The sequence below is a fragment of the Oncorhynchus mykiss genome, chromosome 3 (genome assembly GCF_013265735.2).
Source record: "Oncorhynchus mykiss isolate Arlee chromosome 3, USDA_OmykA_1.1, whole genome shotgun sequence".
NCBI classification, from domain to species: Eukaryota; Metazoa; Chordata; class Actinopteri; order Salmoniformes; family Salmonidae; genus Oncorhynchus; species Oncorhynchus mykiss.
In genome coordinates, this window is record NC_048567.1 from 10878682 (window position 1) to 10896210 (window position 17529).

The following is a 17529-nucleotide window of genomic DNA, read 5'->3' on the forward strand; positions in this document are numbered from 1 at the left end:
TTGATTTGAAAACAGATCTTTTATGAAAGTATTTCCCAAAGTTTATTTTTCATAGATTTAAGTAGATACAGATTATCTTGCATAGAGTCCAGTTATGATGAACATTTTCAGACATGATTCACACACACAAACACACTTTCAAAACCGGCATAAAATACTTTAAGTATCTTTTGAGACTTCCACTCCCTTATCGCTCTGCAAATGAAAACTTACATTTTTTTGTTTTAACAAACCATGTGTGTTTCACAAAGTCATAACGAGCAGACATAAGATCATTTCTCTGGGATCTTTAAGAGGATTAGCCAATCATTTCAAAAGATTTAAGACACACACACACACACACACGATAATAAAGTGCAATTACGCTGCAGATTTACCCAGCATGCAATGGGAACTGAAGGCCAGGGTCTTATGCAAGAATAGTTATTATGAACCCAGCAGCTTCAACACTACATCTCAGTATCAATGTAAACGAGTTTGAACAAGGGTATAATGCCTTGTGCCAACGTCATGGAATGATATGCTACTGAGTGTGCATGTTTTGTGGTTAAAACAAACCCAAACCATTCTTAACTGACCAACCAAAAGTCAGAGATGATGACTCTTACTGTAAAATACTTTGCTACAGTGATGATGATATTTACATTTGAGTCATTTAGCACACACTCTTATCCAGAGTGATTTACAGGAGTAATTAGGGTTAAGCGCCTTGCTCTTGTGCACAGACCGATTTTTGACCTAGTCAGCTTAGGTTTTCAAACCAGCGATCTTTCGGGTACTGGCCCAACGCTCTTAACCGCTAGGCTACCTGCTGCCCATATATGATTACCATGATGAGGAAACATGTTTCACAAAAAAACACAAAACATTGTACAATAACCAATCTCACAGCAACGATTGTCAAATCACATTAAGGCACACAGAGGAGACTGGGTTAACCAGGTGAAAGGTTTAGTCAAGGGGGTGAGGGTAGCAACTGAATAACAGAATGAGACAAGAAGGATTAAGCTGCGATGTCTTAATTTAATCCCAAAATTCTAGAACAAAAATCCAAATGGAACTCCTAGTGAATGAAGCCCATTAAAACATGGCTCCCATTTGTACTTCCTGGTCTCTTGTATGACATCTCTGTCTAATCCTTCCATGTCTCATTCTAGACTAGATGTGGGTGTGGTCAAAGGGCGGCGCTGGGCAGGGAGGGGGTGGGGCTCTGCCAGATGATCATGTGACTGCGGTCTGATCGCAGCGGGGCAGCTTCGGGCGCACCGTCATTCGCGTCGTCGCCTGGGAAAGGTAAGAGGGAGACAGAGTCAGTCAGACAACCACTAATGACAACCACGTGATGTCCTCAACTCACCGATGCGGAAGTTGATGTAGCCCTCTCCTCCACTGAGAATGAGTTGAGAGGTAGAGACTAGAGTCACAGCACCGCCTCCTATTGTAGAGGAGCTGGTCACACAGCCTGGGGAACACAGATATAGAATACTAATAACCATGTAATAACTGCATAGTATCACAATATAATACTACCGAATAACTATGCAATAACTACATAGTATTATATTGTGCTACTATCTAATAACTATGTAATAACTACATAGTCTCACAATATAATACTGTCTAATAACTATGCAATAACTGCATAGTATTTAATACTGTAGAACAGGGCTATTCAACTACATTCCTACTGGGGCCAGATAGAAAGGTAGAAAGGTTCATTTTAAGGGGGACAGACATTTTCCACATGCAATTCATCTTCGGAAGAACTGTATAAAAAAAGCAACGCACATGACCAAAAAAGCAACTTTCTTCAAATTAAATGTTGCTAAAAGTAATTAGGAAAGAAGTGGAGGGCGCTCAACGAACGTGAGTCGAGGCTCATCATTGAAAAGGAAGTCACAAAACTCGCTCATTATTTTAACTAGTAAAAGCTTCTTACACGTAATTAGGTCATTTTAAAATCTGAAAACTAAGCATCTTAATAAAGAACAGAAAGATATGTAAAATCAGGTGATGCCAAATTCCAGTCTGAGGGACGGAAGCTTTGAATTCATTTCTCACAGTCATAAGGTGTGTTTATTTGTCCCACTCCCTTCTAACAAGTCCTTGTGAGCATCAGAGGGGGAAACAGAAGGCACGTAGTGTTGCTGAGAGTCGTAGCTTTCAGGAATGGGGTCATAATATGTTGTAGCTTAAACCGTTCAAACACTAGAGACAAATTCACATGAAGAAAAAATGATCAACATGCCACATGGGCGCTAGAAACCACAAAAAACACTAGAAACTACACTATAGACAACCACTATAGTGCTTGTCATTTTGACCTTGAACGTGGGCTTTTGGAGGGTTTTTTTTTTTGCAGATCATTGATTAATGTTCAGAATTGATCAAAGGGCCAGGGGCGGCCATTTGAATAGCCCTACTGTAGAATAACTGCATTGTTACACAACAGTGAATGAATGAACAACGATAAGAGATTTTCACCAGGTGCAGCAATGATGAACTTGACAGCCTGGCGGTGTCCATGGTAACACAGTTGTGCTGCCGCCAAAGAGCAGTATGGTATAGAGGCAGACTCTGAACCTATGGAACGCAGAGAAGAAGACAATTGACATATGACCAGTGTAAGGGCATTATCTTTCAGGTGATTCTGTTCTGTTGTGGGGGCCAGAGGTTAGTACTCACTGAGAGACACAGGGATGGAGAAGATGGCGCCACTTCCTGTTCCCACCCACAGCCGGCCAGAGATGACGGTGAGGGAGGAGATCTGCAGCGGGGAGAGAGACAAGAAGGCAGGGCCTGGAGAAGAGAGACAGAGAGACCAACAGTCAGGAGCTTATCCATTCAAGCAGAGTGGTTTCCGTTTTTGGGTTGAGGAGGTAAGGATTGAAGCAAAATTGAAGAAAATGTATTAAAAGTTGTACATTAACTTCTATGTGGGCCATTACATGCTCACATCAGCAATATAAACATAAACAGATTAATGAACTGAGAATCCTGTTCCTGCTCCTACCCAGTGTTTTGGTGACCAGAGGGGTCAGATCCACATCCTGCAGGAGCCGGCCAGTGGACCAATCGAAAAGCCTAAGTGTAGGGTCGAGCCGGCAGGACGTCCACACACCACTTCCTGCCGCACACAGGAAACGCACCTGCTGCTCACTGCGCTCCGAGACGGTTAAAGTTTGCTGAAAGAGAGAGGTGGGAAATAGACAAAAAAAATACAAAGTACAAACCATTCTGAATTCACAAACACACAATATTTTCAGGTTCGTCAAACTCTTACCTCCACTTTTCTATTCTCGACATCGACCACATGAACCCGATTCCAATATCCTACCCATAAGTACGCACCCTTCGCTAGGCAACAGCGAATGGGCTGCAGTGGAGTTGATCCCAGAGGCAAAACCTCATGTGATTGGAGATCCCATCCACCTGTCAAATATAGTGGTGATTATCAGTCATCAGTCTCTTACAAATCACAGGTTGTATGTGGTTATGGATAGATGGAATACGGTTTATGTCAAGTTGACATCATTTCTTTGCATTTTAGCTAACCCTAACCCTTTTCTTAAACTTAACCTAATCATCCTAACCGGCTACGCTAATTCTCTTAACCTGTTGCATAAGTTGTCCTAACCTGCTACGAAAGGTCCATTCTGAAATAAACTGTATCCCTTCTAACCAGAACCACTGTATCTAAAACTTAAATGGTACCACTTCTTCCCTCCTTTCCTTCATATGCACTGATATGATCCTGACTGTAACCTGATATGATCCTGACAGTAACCTGATATGATCCTGACAGGAGCCAGACAGTAACATGATCTGATCCTGAAAGTGACCTGACCTGAACCTGACACTAGTCTGACCTGATCCTGACAGAAGCCTGACAGGATCCTGAACTGATCCTGATAGTAGCCTGACCTGATCCTGACAGTAAGCTGACCTGATCCTGACAGTAAGTAGCCTGACCTGATCATGACAGCAGCCTGATCTAATCCTGACAGTAGCCTGATCCTGACAGTAACCTGATCCTGACAGTAAAGTGATCCAAACAGGAACCTGATCTGATCCTGAAAGTAGCCTGACCTGATCCTGACAGGAGCCTGACCTGATGCTGACAGTAGCCTGATTGCCTGATCTAATCCTGACAGTAGCCTGATCTGATCCTGAGAGTATCCTGATCCTGAGAGTAGCCTGATCTGATCCTGACCTCATCCTGACAGTAACCTGATCCTGACAGTAAAGTGATCTGATCCAACAAGGAACCTGATCTGATCCTGACAGTAACCTGATCCTGACAGTAAAGTGATCTGATCCGACAAGGAACCTGATCTGATCCTGACAGTAGCCTGATCTGATCCTGACAGTAGCCTGACCTGATAGTAGCCGGACCTGATCCTGACAGGAACCGGACCTGATCCTGACAGGAGCCTGACCTGATCCTGACAGGAGCCTGACCTGATCGTGACCTGATCCTAACAGTAACCTGACCTGATCCTGACAGTAACTTGACCTGATCCTGGCCGGAACTTGACTGGATCCTGACAGTAGCCTGACATGATCCTAACATGAATCTGATCTGATCCTGACAGCAACCTGATCCTGACAGTAACCTGATCCTGACAGTAACCTGATCCTGATCCTGACAGTAGCCTGATCACTCAACCTAATTCTGACAGTAGCCTGATCTGATCCTGACCTGTTCTTGACAGTAGCCTGACCTGAACCTGACAGTAACCTAACAGGAGCCTGACCTGATCTTGACAGGAGCCTGACCTGATCCTGACAGGAGCATGACCTGATCCTGACAGGAGCATGACCTGATCCTGATAAGAACCTGGCCGTAACCTGAGCTGATCCTGACAGGAACCTGACCTGATCCTGACAGTAGCCTGACCTGATCCTGACAGTAGCCTGATCCTGAGAGTAGCCTGATCTGATCCTGACAGTAACTTGATCCTGACAGTAAAGTGATCTGATCCGGACAGAAACCTGATCGGATCCTGACAGTAGCCTGATCTGATCCTGACAATAGCCTGACAGTAGCTTGACCTGATCCTGACAGGAGCCTGACTGGAACCTGACCTGATCACGACAGGAACCTGATCCTGACAGCAGCCTGACCTAATCCTGACAGTAGCCTGATCACCTGATCTAATCCCGACAGTAGCCTGATCCTGAGAGTAGCCTGATCTGATCCTGACAGTAACCTTATCCTGACAGTAACCTGACAGTAGCCTGACCTGATCCTGACAGGAGCCTGACCTGATCCTGACAGGAGCCTGACAGGAGCCTGACCTGATCCTGACAGGAGCCTGACAGTAACCTGACAGTAACCTGACAGGATCATGACAGTAACCTGACAGTAACCTGACTGGATCCTGACAGTAGCCTGATCTGATCCTGACAGGAATCTGATCTGATCCTGACAGGAACCTGATCCTGACAGTAACCTGATCCAGACAGTAACCTGATCCAGACAGTAACCTGATCCTGATCCTGACAGTAGCCTGACCTGATCCTGACAGTAGCCTGATCGCCCGATCTAATCCTGACAGTAGCCTGATCTGATCCTGACAGTAGCCTGACCTGATCCTGACAGGAACCTGACAGTAGCTTGACCTGATCCTGACAGTAGCTTGACCTGATCCTGACAGTAGCCTGACCTGATCCTGACAGTAGCCTGACAGTAGCCTAGCCTGACCTGATCCTGACAGTAGCCTGATCCTGAGAGTAGCCTGATCTGATCCTGACCTAATCCTGACAGTAACCTGATCCTGACAGTAAAGTGATCTGATCCTGATCATAGCCTGACCATAGCCTGACCTGACCTGATCCTGACAGTAGCCTGATCGCCCGATCTAATCCTGACAGTAGCCTGATCTGATCCTGACAGTAGCCTGACCTGATGCTGACAGTACCCTGACCTGATCCTGACAGGAACCTGACAGTAACCTGACCTGATCCTAACAGGAATCTGATCTGATCCTGACAGTAACCTGATCCTGACAGTAACCTGACCTGATCCTGATCATAGCCTGACCATAGCCTGACCTGACCTGATCCTGACAGTAGCCTGATCGCCCGATCTAATCCTGACAGTAGCCTGATCTGATCCTGACCTGATCCTGACAGTAGCCTGACCCGATGCTGACAGTACCCTGACCTGATGCTGACAGGAACCTGACAGTAACCTGACCTGATCCTGACAGTAGCTTGACCTGATCCTGATAGCAGCCTGACCTGAGCTACTGTCGAGCCTGACTGGAACCTGACCTGATCATGACAGGAACCTGATCCTGACAGCAGTCTGATCTGATCCTGACAGTAACCTGACCTGATCATGACAGGAACCTGATCCTGACAGCAGTCTGATCTGATCCTGACAGTAACCTGACCTAATCCTGACAGTAACCTGAGAGGGGGAATTACCTGGGTTGTGCGAGAAGAATGCAAGCGTCCCATTGGCTAATCCAGCAATGACATGACCCTGTGAATACCTGAAAGGTTTAGAGTTGAAAGTAAACAAAGACAAAACATGCAATATTCAAACTGGTACACAATTATCCTTTCAGATCTAGTCATCCAAGTGTCCAACTGTAGGGGCTTGTGGTCTATATCGGACTGGGTACAGGAGTACTCACGTGAGAGAGTGCACACCCTCAGACAGAGAGATAGACTGCAGACAGCGCCTTCTAGCTGTGGACGCGGAGTGTACCAATACACTGGGAATGGAGGAAGAAAGAGAAAAAGAGAGGAGAGGGAGAATGAGCAACTGTTAATTGTTTAACATATCATGGAACAGCATGGTTCTGATCTCCACACCTCACCTTCCTTCCTGAGTTCCAATCCACACAGTTCCTGAGGTCTCACCTGATGACACAGAAACAGAACAGAGACGGTAAGCGATAACAATGCTTTAAACACTGGCAATGCTAATGGAAATAACTAGTTGAGTGATGATTTGGAAATGATGGTGGCTATGGTTAACAAGTCTACAGAAATCTAAAATTGGTAAGCTGATCCTAGATCTGTGCCTAAGGGTACCTTTTACCCGGAGAGTAATAGATAGCACTGACCAGTAGGGGGCACAGCACAGATGCATAGGGCGGGCGAGGTGGGCGGGAGGCTGAACTGATCCAGCACCGTATTGGACCGTGCAGGGTTGATCACTGTGACATCACTACTGGAGGCGGGACCAGAGACCACCCACACTGCACACTGAGTGGATGGAAGAGAGAGGAGTGATGCCTACTATTGAGAAATGACAGATCAATCCCTAGCCCAGTGTTTCCCTAACTCGGTCCTGGAGACTCCAAGGGGTGCACGTTTTGGTTTTTGCCCTAGCACTGCACAGCGGATTCATATAAAACCAAAAACTAAAACCCCTTGGAGTCCCCAGGACCGAGCTGGGGAAACACTGCCCTAACCCCTACCCACTAGGTGTTTGTGTGTAGACCTAAACGGTTTGGATGGGTGTAAACAGTATGCTAAACAACATGGTTCCATCTAGCCTGTCAGTGGACATGGAGCTACTACCCTATTGATTCTACCTATCAAACCTCCCAGATCTACAAGAAGTGCCAGTAAGAGCTAGTTGGTCAATTTGGCATTGAGAAAACCATTGGCATGACATGGTCTGAAAATGGTGGTTAGATGGTATTGCAAGTGGTAGCTACTGTGACTAGAACTAGTAATTTGACGGTAATGACCACCTTACCGTTGTCTCGCCTGAGATCTCAGGTGTAACAGCAACAGCACAGTTTAGCTAGAGAGAAAACACAAGTTATGGACTGTCTTCTGGGAAAAGACTGTCTGGGTTAAAAACCATAGCACTGACTGTAGACATGTTTCTGAATAGTATGTCCTACCTTAGCTGTAGAATCTCTCTGGTCCATCAGTCTGAGCTGCACTAGGACAGGCACATCTTTGGGCTCAGGGGTCGGCTCTGAGGAATCCTGCAATAATCCCACACAATATACTGTATGTACCAGATTAAGGTTTGTGTCTTCTTCCACAGTCTGTGTGAGTATTTTCACCTCTGAAGTAAATATTGTGTTTACCTACAGTGTCTTCAGAAAGTATTCACACCCCTTGACTTTTTCCACATTTTGATGTGTTACTGCCTGAATTTAAATTGGATTCAATTGAGAGTGTGTGTCACTGATCTACACATAATACCCCATGTCACAGTGGAATTATACAAATAAATAAAAACATTTAAAGCTGAAATGTCTTGAGTTAATATGTATTCAACCCCTTTGGTATGGCAAGCCTAAATAAGTTCAGGAGTAAAAGTGTTGCTTAACAAGTCACACAACTTGCATGGATTCACTCGGTGTGCATCCTGTTTTGAATGACCACTCCATCTCTGTACCCCACACATAAGGTTATCTGGAAGGTCCCTCAGTAGAGTTGTGAATTTTAAGCACCGATGCAACAAAAAAAAAGCAGGCATTGAGCATCCCTCTGAGCATGGAGAAGTTATTAATTACACTTTGGATGGTGTATCAATACACCCAGTCACTACAAAGATACAGGTGTCCTTCCTAACTCAGTCGCCGGAGAAGAAGGAAACCGCTCAGGGGCCAATGGTGATTTTAAACATTTACTGGCTGTGATAGGAGAAAATTGTAGTTACTCTATATTACAGCATTGTAGTTACTCCACAATACTAACCTAAATGACAGAGAGAAATGAGGAAGCCTGTACATAATAAAAATAGTCCAAAACATGTATCCTGTTTGCTATAAGGCACTAAAGTAATACTGGAAAACATGCGGTAAATAAAACCATTTTGTGGCAAAGAAATGTTTTGTTCTGAATACGAAGCATTATGTTTTGGGGCAAATCCAAAACAACACATAACTGAGTACCACTCTTCATATTTTCAAGCATGGTGGTGGCTGCATCATGTTATGGGTATGCTTGTCATCTGCAAGGACGAGGGAGTTTTTAAGGATAAAAACATTTATGTAATAGAGCTAAGCACAGAAAAAAATCAGAGAGGAAAACCTGGTTCAGTCTGCTTTCCAACAGACACTTGGAGACAAATTCACCTTTCAGTAGGACAATAACCTAAAACACAATAACCTACATGACTTAAATAAGCCAAAACTTTAAAATGTCTGTCTAGGAATGATCAACAACCAACTTGACAGAGCTTGAAGAAGTTTCAAAAGAATAATAAATGGGCAAATATTGTACAATCCAGGTGTGCAAAGCTCTTAGAGACTTAGCCAAAAATACTATTTATAATCTCGCTGCAATCGCTGCCCAATGTGATTCTAACATCTATTGACTCAGGGGTGGAATATTTACGTTTACGTAATCAAGATAGATTAGTGTTTTATTTTCCATAAATGTTTCAAATATGATCATTTCTCCCACTTTGACATTACAGATTATTGTTTGTAGATCGTTGACAAAAAATTACAGTTAAATCTATTTTAATCCCACTTTGTAACTCAACAAAATGTGGAAAAGTCCAGGGGTGTGAATACTTTCTGAAGGCACTGTATGTGTGTGTATGCATGTTCACCTGTGTGTGAGACAGCGGCATGCTCCAGCCATGAACCTGGCGTTTTCCCAGGGTTCCCCAGACATGGGAGCGGATGTCTCTGTACAGCTCCCTCCTCCTGACCCGCGGAGACAGGGCTGTAGCAGGGGAGGCACCACTGGGAGGAAGCGGGAAGAGGAAGAACAGAGGGGAAGAGGGGGCAGTAGGTGAGAGAGTGGTTTAAAAAGATGTGCTGCTTTATGATAGTTACTAATGTAACCTATGGTAGTAGATGAGGTGAGTTCACTTCAAATCTTACAATGTAAAGCACTTTGAGCTGTTGGAAAGAGCTCCAAAGACATGTAATCCCATTATCATCATATCAACACAACGTACACTGTCTGAGTCGTACTGACAGCCAATTGCCGTGGAGACCCCATTGGTGAATGAGTGAGGGACGGGGACGTCGGCAGGGTCAGCGCTAGAGCAGCAGACGGAACCAAGGGGTTCTTGTTCAGGCCAAACAAACGGTTGAATCTTGAATGGACAGAGAGATGGTTAATTTGACTGCAATTGACCAGAAGCTCTGCCCACCTCACAGGAATACAATAACTCTTACACATAACTTTCCCATAGGCACTCTGGTCATGTGCTTGGGCTATAGACTGTGTAGCCACAGATAAATATGAACAGCTATTGAGCTAAATGTTGTGAAGTCAGGGGTCAGAGCCAGGCCAAATATGTGTGGTTGTGTGCCTGTTAGCAGCTCAAGGTTTAAAGTGAAGAAAGTGGTTAACAGTATCTGTGGACTTCTTTACTGCAATAATTGCCCAATTAAAAAGTGATATTTTCCTTCCTGATTCTTCACTCCCTCACTCTCACCTTCTCCACACACTAGTCCTCTCTCTCTCAGTGATTCTCTCTTCTTGGGTTGCCCTGAAAAGAAGGGATGACTGATGTGAGATTGAGAGAAATTAGTTATTCCCTTTTCCCTTTTCTACAGGACTATGAAACTGTCAGTCTACTTCTATGGGGGAGACAGGCAGGTATGGTTACCGAATGGTCTGACTGCGTCTCACAGCCTCCTGCAGCTCAAACAAACGCTCCTTATACTGGTTCTTCTCCATGACAACACGGGACATCTCCGAACGAGAGAACCGACGCAGCGATATGGGCAGAGAGGACTATGGGTAACAGATTAACATTCTAGTTAGAGTACATCAAGTCCATTAGAGAAACAAAAAAAAGTTACAACAAATATATTAGCAGAATATAAAGAGACAACACAAAGAAAGCCCTCTTACATCATCATCTGATTGATTTGCTTCCAGTTCTTTCCGAAGTCTACATAAAAGCAGAAACACACGCAATCAATGAATCACACCACATTAACAAATATTGTTTGTATACCTTCGTTTCATTCTGCCAACCATCAACAACCTGAAACTAGAGTTGTGTACCTCTTGGTTTCCTCCTCCATCTCCTTCATTCTTCCCTCCAATCGGGTGACAGTCTCCTGGCAGGAAGTCACCTCCACCTTAAGAGCTGACCTCTCATTGGTCAGCTCCTCCACACGAGAGATCAGTGCTTTCCGGGCAGCATTCACTAACTCACTGGGAGAGGTAGATAATGTAAGAGTGAGTGAGAGAGAAAATGAATGACAGAATGTAAAAGTGAGTAAATACAGTAAACAAAGGACCCGTTGTGCTCCGTTTTACTTCAGGCCCAATGTGCACTCTGTCAACGTATCTAAATGAAACAGAGGCATAGTGAATGGTAAGCCCCCTACACACACAGTTAGTTACACAGGACTAGTCATAGTAGTAATAATAACGGTGGGATAAACACGGGGACTTACTGGGTGTGTTTCAGTTCCTCATACTGAGAAAGAATCTCCTCAAACTGGTCGGTGCTGCCTGCACAGACAAGAAAAACAAACCACAAATAGCATTAACCCATACCGTAACCCTAAGTCAACCCTTTACAGAACAACTAGCTTTTAATTGCTCATGCCAGTTCTCATGACATTGACACTTCAGTCCACTCTAACTTGTGCCTACTGCCCAGCACTGCCTAAGATACCCCCTCCATCTGCCTCAGCTCTTTCCCCCTAGCCTTCCTCTGGCTGTAAAATGAGGTTGTATGTGTTAAGAGAGCAAAGGGCATACATTTAATCTTATGTGAACAACCAGTGCAGTGTTTCACTGCAAACAGGGGGCGTAGGTGTGCCCTTGCCTAATGGCCGTACCTCTGACACTGGCCCCCTGGTCCACACTCTCTATGTATTCCTGACTCAGCTCAGACAGCTCTGAGAACACAGACTCCGTGTTCCTCAGCTCCCATTCCAGACTATCCATATCCTCCTCCTCATCCTCCTTCTCCTGCTTTGCTCCTTCCTCTTTTTTCTCCTCCTCCTCCTTCTTCTCTCCTTCCTTCTCCTCCACCTCCTTAATTTCTTCCCCCGTGCTGGTCTTGTCTCTGATTGGCTCTTTGGCGTCTGCTCGGACCGGGGTGCTAGGGAACATGGGTAACAGAGAAAAGATTGGGAGGGGGCAGTGAGTGTCAGTTTGTCCAACAGTAAAGTGTGTGTTGGGGAGATGTCCCATCAAGAGTCTTTCTGAACCATGACAGACCTGTGAAGGGAAGTAGTCTGATTTACAGTTAACTAGTTGTGGCTGAGTTGGTTTATTGTTATGAATGTGTAAAAGAAAAGCTTTCTTGGTAATGCAATAAAGTCAGTCCAGTTCATCTTGCACTGTAAGTGCACACATACAGGACATACCTGGCATTCATAAGGCCATGAAACTTCGCCAGCTCAGGGGTGGAGCTTATGATGTCATTGATGAAGGACGCATCTCTGTCTGGCTTTACGACAATGTCAATCACCCTATCGTCCTTGGTTACCGGTTCTTCCAACAGGACAGAACAAGGAGGTGTTTCTGGCCTTTGATCAGTTAGCTGGAAAAGGGGAGGAGTCGGTAAGGACAACTTCCGTAGAAAAATACTACTGCTACAAGACAGTACAGAGGTTATCAAATCTAGAGAACGTACCTCCTGTCCGCTAACACAGGATTCTGACTGGCCCTGGGTAGATTGTGAATTCTTGGAGCGCACATGGTTACTAAAGACAGACAGGGAACAATTGTAACATCATAACGCAGTGAAAATCAGAAACCATCAAATGAATGAACCACAGTGAAAGAGATATCTTTAGAATGGAAAGACTGCATACCATTCCATGTTGTTGTAGTCATATTAACTGAATTGAGTGGTGGCTAACCTTAGTGGAGATCCCTCTCTCTCTAGATCCCTTTTCCTTTCCAGCAGATCCTTATAACTGAGCACCAACTGAGAGAGAGTGAGAGAAAGTGAAAATGGAGATAGAAAAAGAAGGACAGCAGGGATAATAAAATACATTTCCACAATGATGGACAGCAGCTGTTACTGATAGAAGAGTACACAGAGGTTGAGTCCCAAACAGCCTCGTCAGTCTAAACATGCTGTTGTCTGACCTTGTTGTGAGTGTGCTTCAGTGTGTTCAACTCTCTGCCCAGTCCAGCCCTCTGCTCCTCCAAGGCCACCACTGTCACAGAAACAACACACAGTAGCAATTAGCATCACATACAGTACAGTGTGTCTCAATGACCAGGGTCCCAGTCAGATTCTGCCGTAGCCTACTTGCCATGGTCTTATCAAACATCCTCAGTTTGTAACACAAAAGATGGGAATGAAGGATGTGAATGTAAAATAATCTACACGGACATGAAGAGGGTAAGCATAAAGAGAGAGAGAAATAGATAGAGATTGTTACAACACTGTACATAGTGATAATAGAACATTTGAAATGTCTTTATTCTTTTGAAACTTCTGTGAGTGTACTGTTTACTGCTCATTTCTGATTGTTCACTTCACTTTTGTTAATTATCTATTTCGCTTGCTTTGGCAATGTTAACATATGTTTCCCATGCCAATAAAGCCCTTCGAATTGAAATTGAGAGATAAAGGGGGAGATAGAGGGAGGAAGCGATGGACACCCAGACCCAGTCAGACACTCACATTGGTCAGCCTGCTCTCTGGCCTTCTTCTCCAGTTCTTTTTCCCTCCTCTCTCTCTCCTTCTCTCTTCCCCTCATTGTCCTCCGCTCCTGCTCAATCTGGTCATCCAACTCCAGATACCGCTAAAGGCAAAAAACAAACATTTATTAAAATTCATTAAACTACATGAAACGTTTTATTTATGAATTTTAATCAACACCCTGAATTGACTGAGTTGAAAAATAATAGAACCCAAACCCTGACCCCATATCACATTTTCATTTTCAAAAATGATAAACCATAAACACTTCCATCCCCTCTCACCTCCTGGCTCTCTCTCCTCAGTAGTTTCTCACTCTGGTATCTCTCCAATAGCTCATCTCGCTCTCCTTTCTCTCTTTCGGCCTCCTCCTCCCTCTCTCGGAGCTGGGCTCTGCAGCTGGCCAGACCCTCCAGGACCCATACTAGGATGGGCACCAGGGACTCCACAACCCCTACGCCATGGGTCTCTATCACTGTCTGTAGCAGGGAAAGAGGGATGGGGGGGTAGCATCAGATGAGTGTGGGTGGTGATGGAGAAGAGACAGAGGAATGAAAAGCCAGCTAGGAGATAGAGAGACAGGAAAGGGGCAATAGGACAGAAAGCAGTTGAGTGGTGGATGTGATGTGTGTTTACCTGTAGTTCTGAGTACAGTTTCCCAGCCTCTTCACTCACAATGTCAGGGTCCAGATCCAGCTCCCCAGACCCACACAGGATACTCTCTCCACACTCCATCCCTCTCTATCTATAAGTTAATGGGTCTCAGCTGATATGAGTATATGAACTGTGTGTCTGTCAATACACTTCTTCCTCATATATAAATACCTACCCACCTAGTTTATCTAGACCTCTCACACTCATGTCTACTCCCATTTCATCCATCTCTCCACTGTACATGGTCCTTCCTCCATTTCTACAGAAAATGACCCCCCTATTCCCCTTGATGCCCCTTCCTCTGCTCTAGCTGTAGATGAAGCTGATGTCAGCGGGGGTTGGTGCCCATTCTGAAAGAGAGAGAAAAAAACAGAATCATAATCATTTCTACAATGTCAGTGGAAATGTTAGTTTTTTTTCATTTGAGGAAATATAGGCTTGCAGGTACATACTACATGACTATTTTTTAGAAGTAAAACCCCCTTTACAACAATCAAACCACCATCATCTGTTTCTCTTTCTGTTCTGTTTCCTGTCTCTCACTGTGAGGGCTAGAATGTGAACTCTAAACATAGAAGTGCTACAGCGTGTATCGAGTTGTTTACTTTATTCACACTATGAGTCTTGTCTACTTTTACATATGTCTGTTGCTCTCTCCGATAACAGGTTGTGCCTTTAGACAAGTGACCTGGCAGTATACAGAATTGGAATGACTTAACATTTAGCATTACTAAGCAAAATGACTCCATGCACGGGTAGTAAGCCTACTCCTTTTAATTCTCACACACGACTTTCCGTGTTTCCCACCCTGATTTGCCCTAGCAGGCACACCTGTCCTCCTCACAGATCCCTCCTTCTACCACCACCAGGCTCCTAACTGGGGATCAAAACACATGACAGTACCCACTACCCTGGTCTATGCCTCACACCACCAGGCTCCTAACTGGGGATCAAAACACATGACAGTACCCACTACCCTGTTCTAGGCCTCACACCACCAGGCTCCTAACTGGGGATCAAAACACATGACAGTACCCACTACCCTGGGTAGTGCCTCACACCTACAGGCAGTGGATCCCAAGTAACCTAGACCAATGTCTGGCAAGCCTTGTCCCTGGATACGTATATCACTGATGACGTTTAATTCTTGTTCATTGTTATTTTAAAGTGGTGATTCTAAAGTGGTGATTCTCTGATCCACCTCTACGCAGACAACACCATATACTTCTGGCCCCTCTTTGGCCACTGTGTTAACAAACCTCCAGACAAGCTTCAATGCCATACAACTCTCCTTCCGTGGCCTTCAACTGCTCTTAAATGCAAGTAAAACTAAATGTATGCTCTTCAACCGATCGCTGCCCACATTCTGACTTAGAATATGTGGACAACTACAAATACCTGGGTGTCTGGTTAGACTGTAAACTCTCCTTCCAGACTCACATTAAGCAACTCCAATCCAAAATTAAATCTAGAATCGGCTTCCTATTTCGCAACAAAGCTTCCTTTACTCATGCTGCCAAACATACCCTCGTAAAACTGACTATCCTACCGATCCTCAACTTCAGCGATGTAATTTACAAAATAGCCTCCAACACTCTACTCAGCAAATTGGATGCAGTCTATCACAGTGCCATCCGTTTTGTCACCAAAGCCCCATATACTACCCACCACTGCGACCTGTATGCTCTCGTTGGCTGGCACTCGCGTCATATTCGTAGCCAAACCCACTGACTCCAGGTCATCTATAAGTCATTGCTAGGTAAAGCCCCGCCTTATCTGCACACTGGTCACCATAGCAGCACCCACCCGTAGCATGCGCTCCAGCAGGTATATTTCACTGGTCACCTCCAAAGCCAATTCCTCGTTCGGCCACCTTTCCTTCCAGTTCTCTGCTGCCAATGACTGGAACGAATTGCAAAAATCACTGAAGCTGGAGACTCATATCTCCCTCACTAACTGTAAGCACAAGCTGTCAGAGCAGCTCACAGATCACTGGACCTGTACATAGCTCATCTGTAAATAGCCCATCCAACTACCTCATCCCCATAATGTTATTTATTTTGCTCCTTTGCACCCTAGTATCTCTACTTGCACACTCATCTTGTGCACATACATCACTCCAGTGTTTAATTGCTAAATTGTAATTATTTCACCACTATGGCCTATTTATTGCCTTACCTCCCTTATCCTACCTCATTTGCACACATTGTATATATACTTGATCTATTGTATTATTGACTGTATGTTTGTTTATTCCATGAGTAACTCTGTGTTGTTTGTGTAGCACTGCTATGCTTTATCATGGCCAGGTCGCAGTTGTAAATGAGAACTTGTTCTCAACTAGCCTACTTGGTTAAATAACGATGAAATAAAATAAAAACATAAAAATAAAGTAACTGTCAGATTATTAGGCTGTCTGTCCTCCAAGACGATTCAGACTGTACAAACATTTACCACCTGTTGCTGAATAGGTCGTTCGTATTGCTGGGTACTGTAGTACTACAAATACGCGCGCCCGCGCGCACACACACACACACACACACACACACGATATTGAATGACAGGAACAGACGGACGTCCAAAGAATAATCGACGATGCAGCCTAAGCAATAAACACCAACTCGATCTAGCCGGTCTGAAGTCCAATAACATGATGGCGTTTGCGGTATAAATAAACCATTGACTGACAACAGTCACCTTATAGATTTTACGAGATCACCTTCATTTCATTTGGCCAACTGTTCAGCCTACTGTAGTTCGGGAGAACTGAACCAAAACGTTCACTCTGTCTTTTTATATGTTAACTCACCTTTGAGTCTCTTTAGTTCCCAAAACTTGTATATCATTTGTTGAAACGGGTAATATTCCAGTCGTTTACTTTGAAGAAGATATCAATTACTCCTACAGCGAGTTTGAAGAAGGGGATGTGGTTTCATTTAGACTCAGTTGACCGAATTCCTATTCTGGCCTATCGGAGTGATAGGCTGTTCTCAGTGTCCAACGGCCGTGTAAAAGAGGCGGGACATGGCTGGTCTTGTGAGTAAAAACAAGTTCCTAACTTGAACAATGACACGTGATGAGGGGGACGTTGAAGGGTTGTCAGGTGACCTTTTCTAATACCTGTCTAAATGTTTCACGTAATATGACCTTTCACTCCTTTTTTCACTGACTGTTTTTCCAGCGGTTAATCAAGTACAGTATAACTATGTGAACAACTGAACACTGCAAAGACCAGCAGATGTTTGCAAAAACGTGGCCAGGTATCCAATTTCCTCTACGCAGTCATTCCATAGGCTACT

The 17529-nt window shown here is 44.4% G+C and overlaps 1 protein-coding gene across 1 annotated transcript; it reads right to left on the minus strand.

The window, feature by feature from the left end:
• Nucleotides 1-27: 27 nt before the first annotated feature.
• Nucleotides 28-17231, minus strand: LOC110508973 (C-Jun-amino-terminal kinase-interacting protein 4). Its single transcript, XM_021589917.2, has 28 exons — nt 17040-17231; nt 14213-14580; nt 13861-14055; nt 13559-13679; nt 13015-13085; nt 12783-12850; nt 12554-12623; nt 12285-12460; nt 11751-12016; nt 11361-11418; nt 10963-11115; nt 10807-10846; nt 10559-10686; nt 10385-10438; nt 9899-10039; nt 9545-9680; nt 7875-7961; nt 7724-7771; nt 7083-7224; nt 6834-6876; nt 6648-6728; nt 6436-6503; nt 3284-3432; nt 3014-3185; nt 2686-2799; nt 2485-2583; nt 1358-1462; nt 28-1284 (listed from the first exon to the last, which is right to left on the minus strand). The coding sequence occupies exons 2-28, from the start codon at nt 14309-14311 to the stop codon at nt 1175-1177; spliced, it is 2994 nt and encodes a 997-aa protein (XP_021445592.2). The 5' UTR covers nt 14312-14580; nt 17040-17231; the 3' UTR covers nt 28-1174.
• Nucleotides 17232-17529: the final 298 nt, after the last annotated feature.

What these genes read in the sequence shown, in the direction of transcription:
- LOC110508973 (XM_021589917.2), bottom strand. Translation starts at nt 14,311, where the DNA reads ATGGAGTGTGGAGAGAGTATCCTGTGTGGGTCTGGGGAGCTGGATCTG. An exon ending in GAGGGTGTGCACTCTCTCAC is followed by an intron (nt 6,504 to 6,647) that starts GTGAGTACTCCT and finishes TAAACCTTTCAG; the next exon opens with GTATTCACAGGGTCATGTCA. An exon ending in CTACATCAACTTCCGCATCG is followed by an intron (nt 1,285 to 1,357) that starts GTGAGTTGAGGA and finishes TACCTTTCCCAG; the next exon opens with GCGACGACGCGAATGACGGT.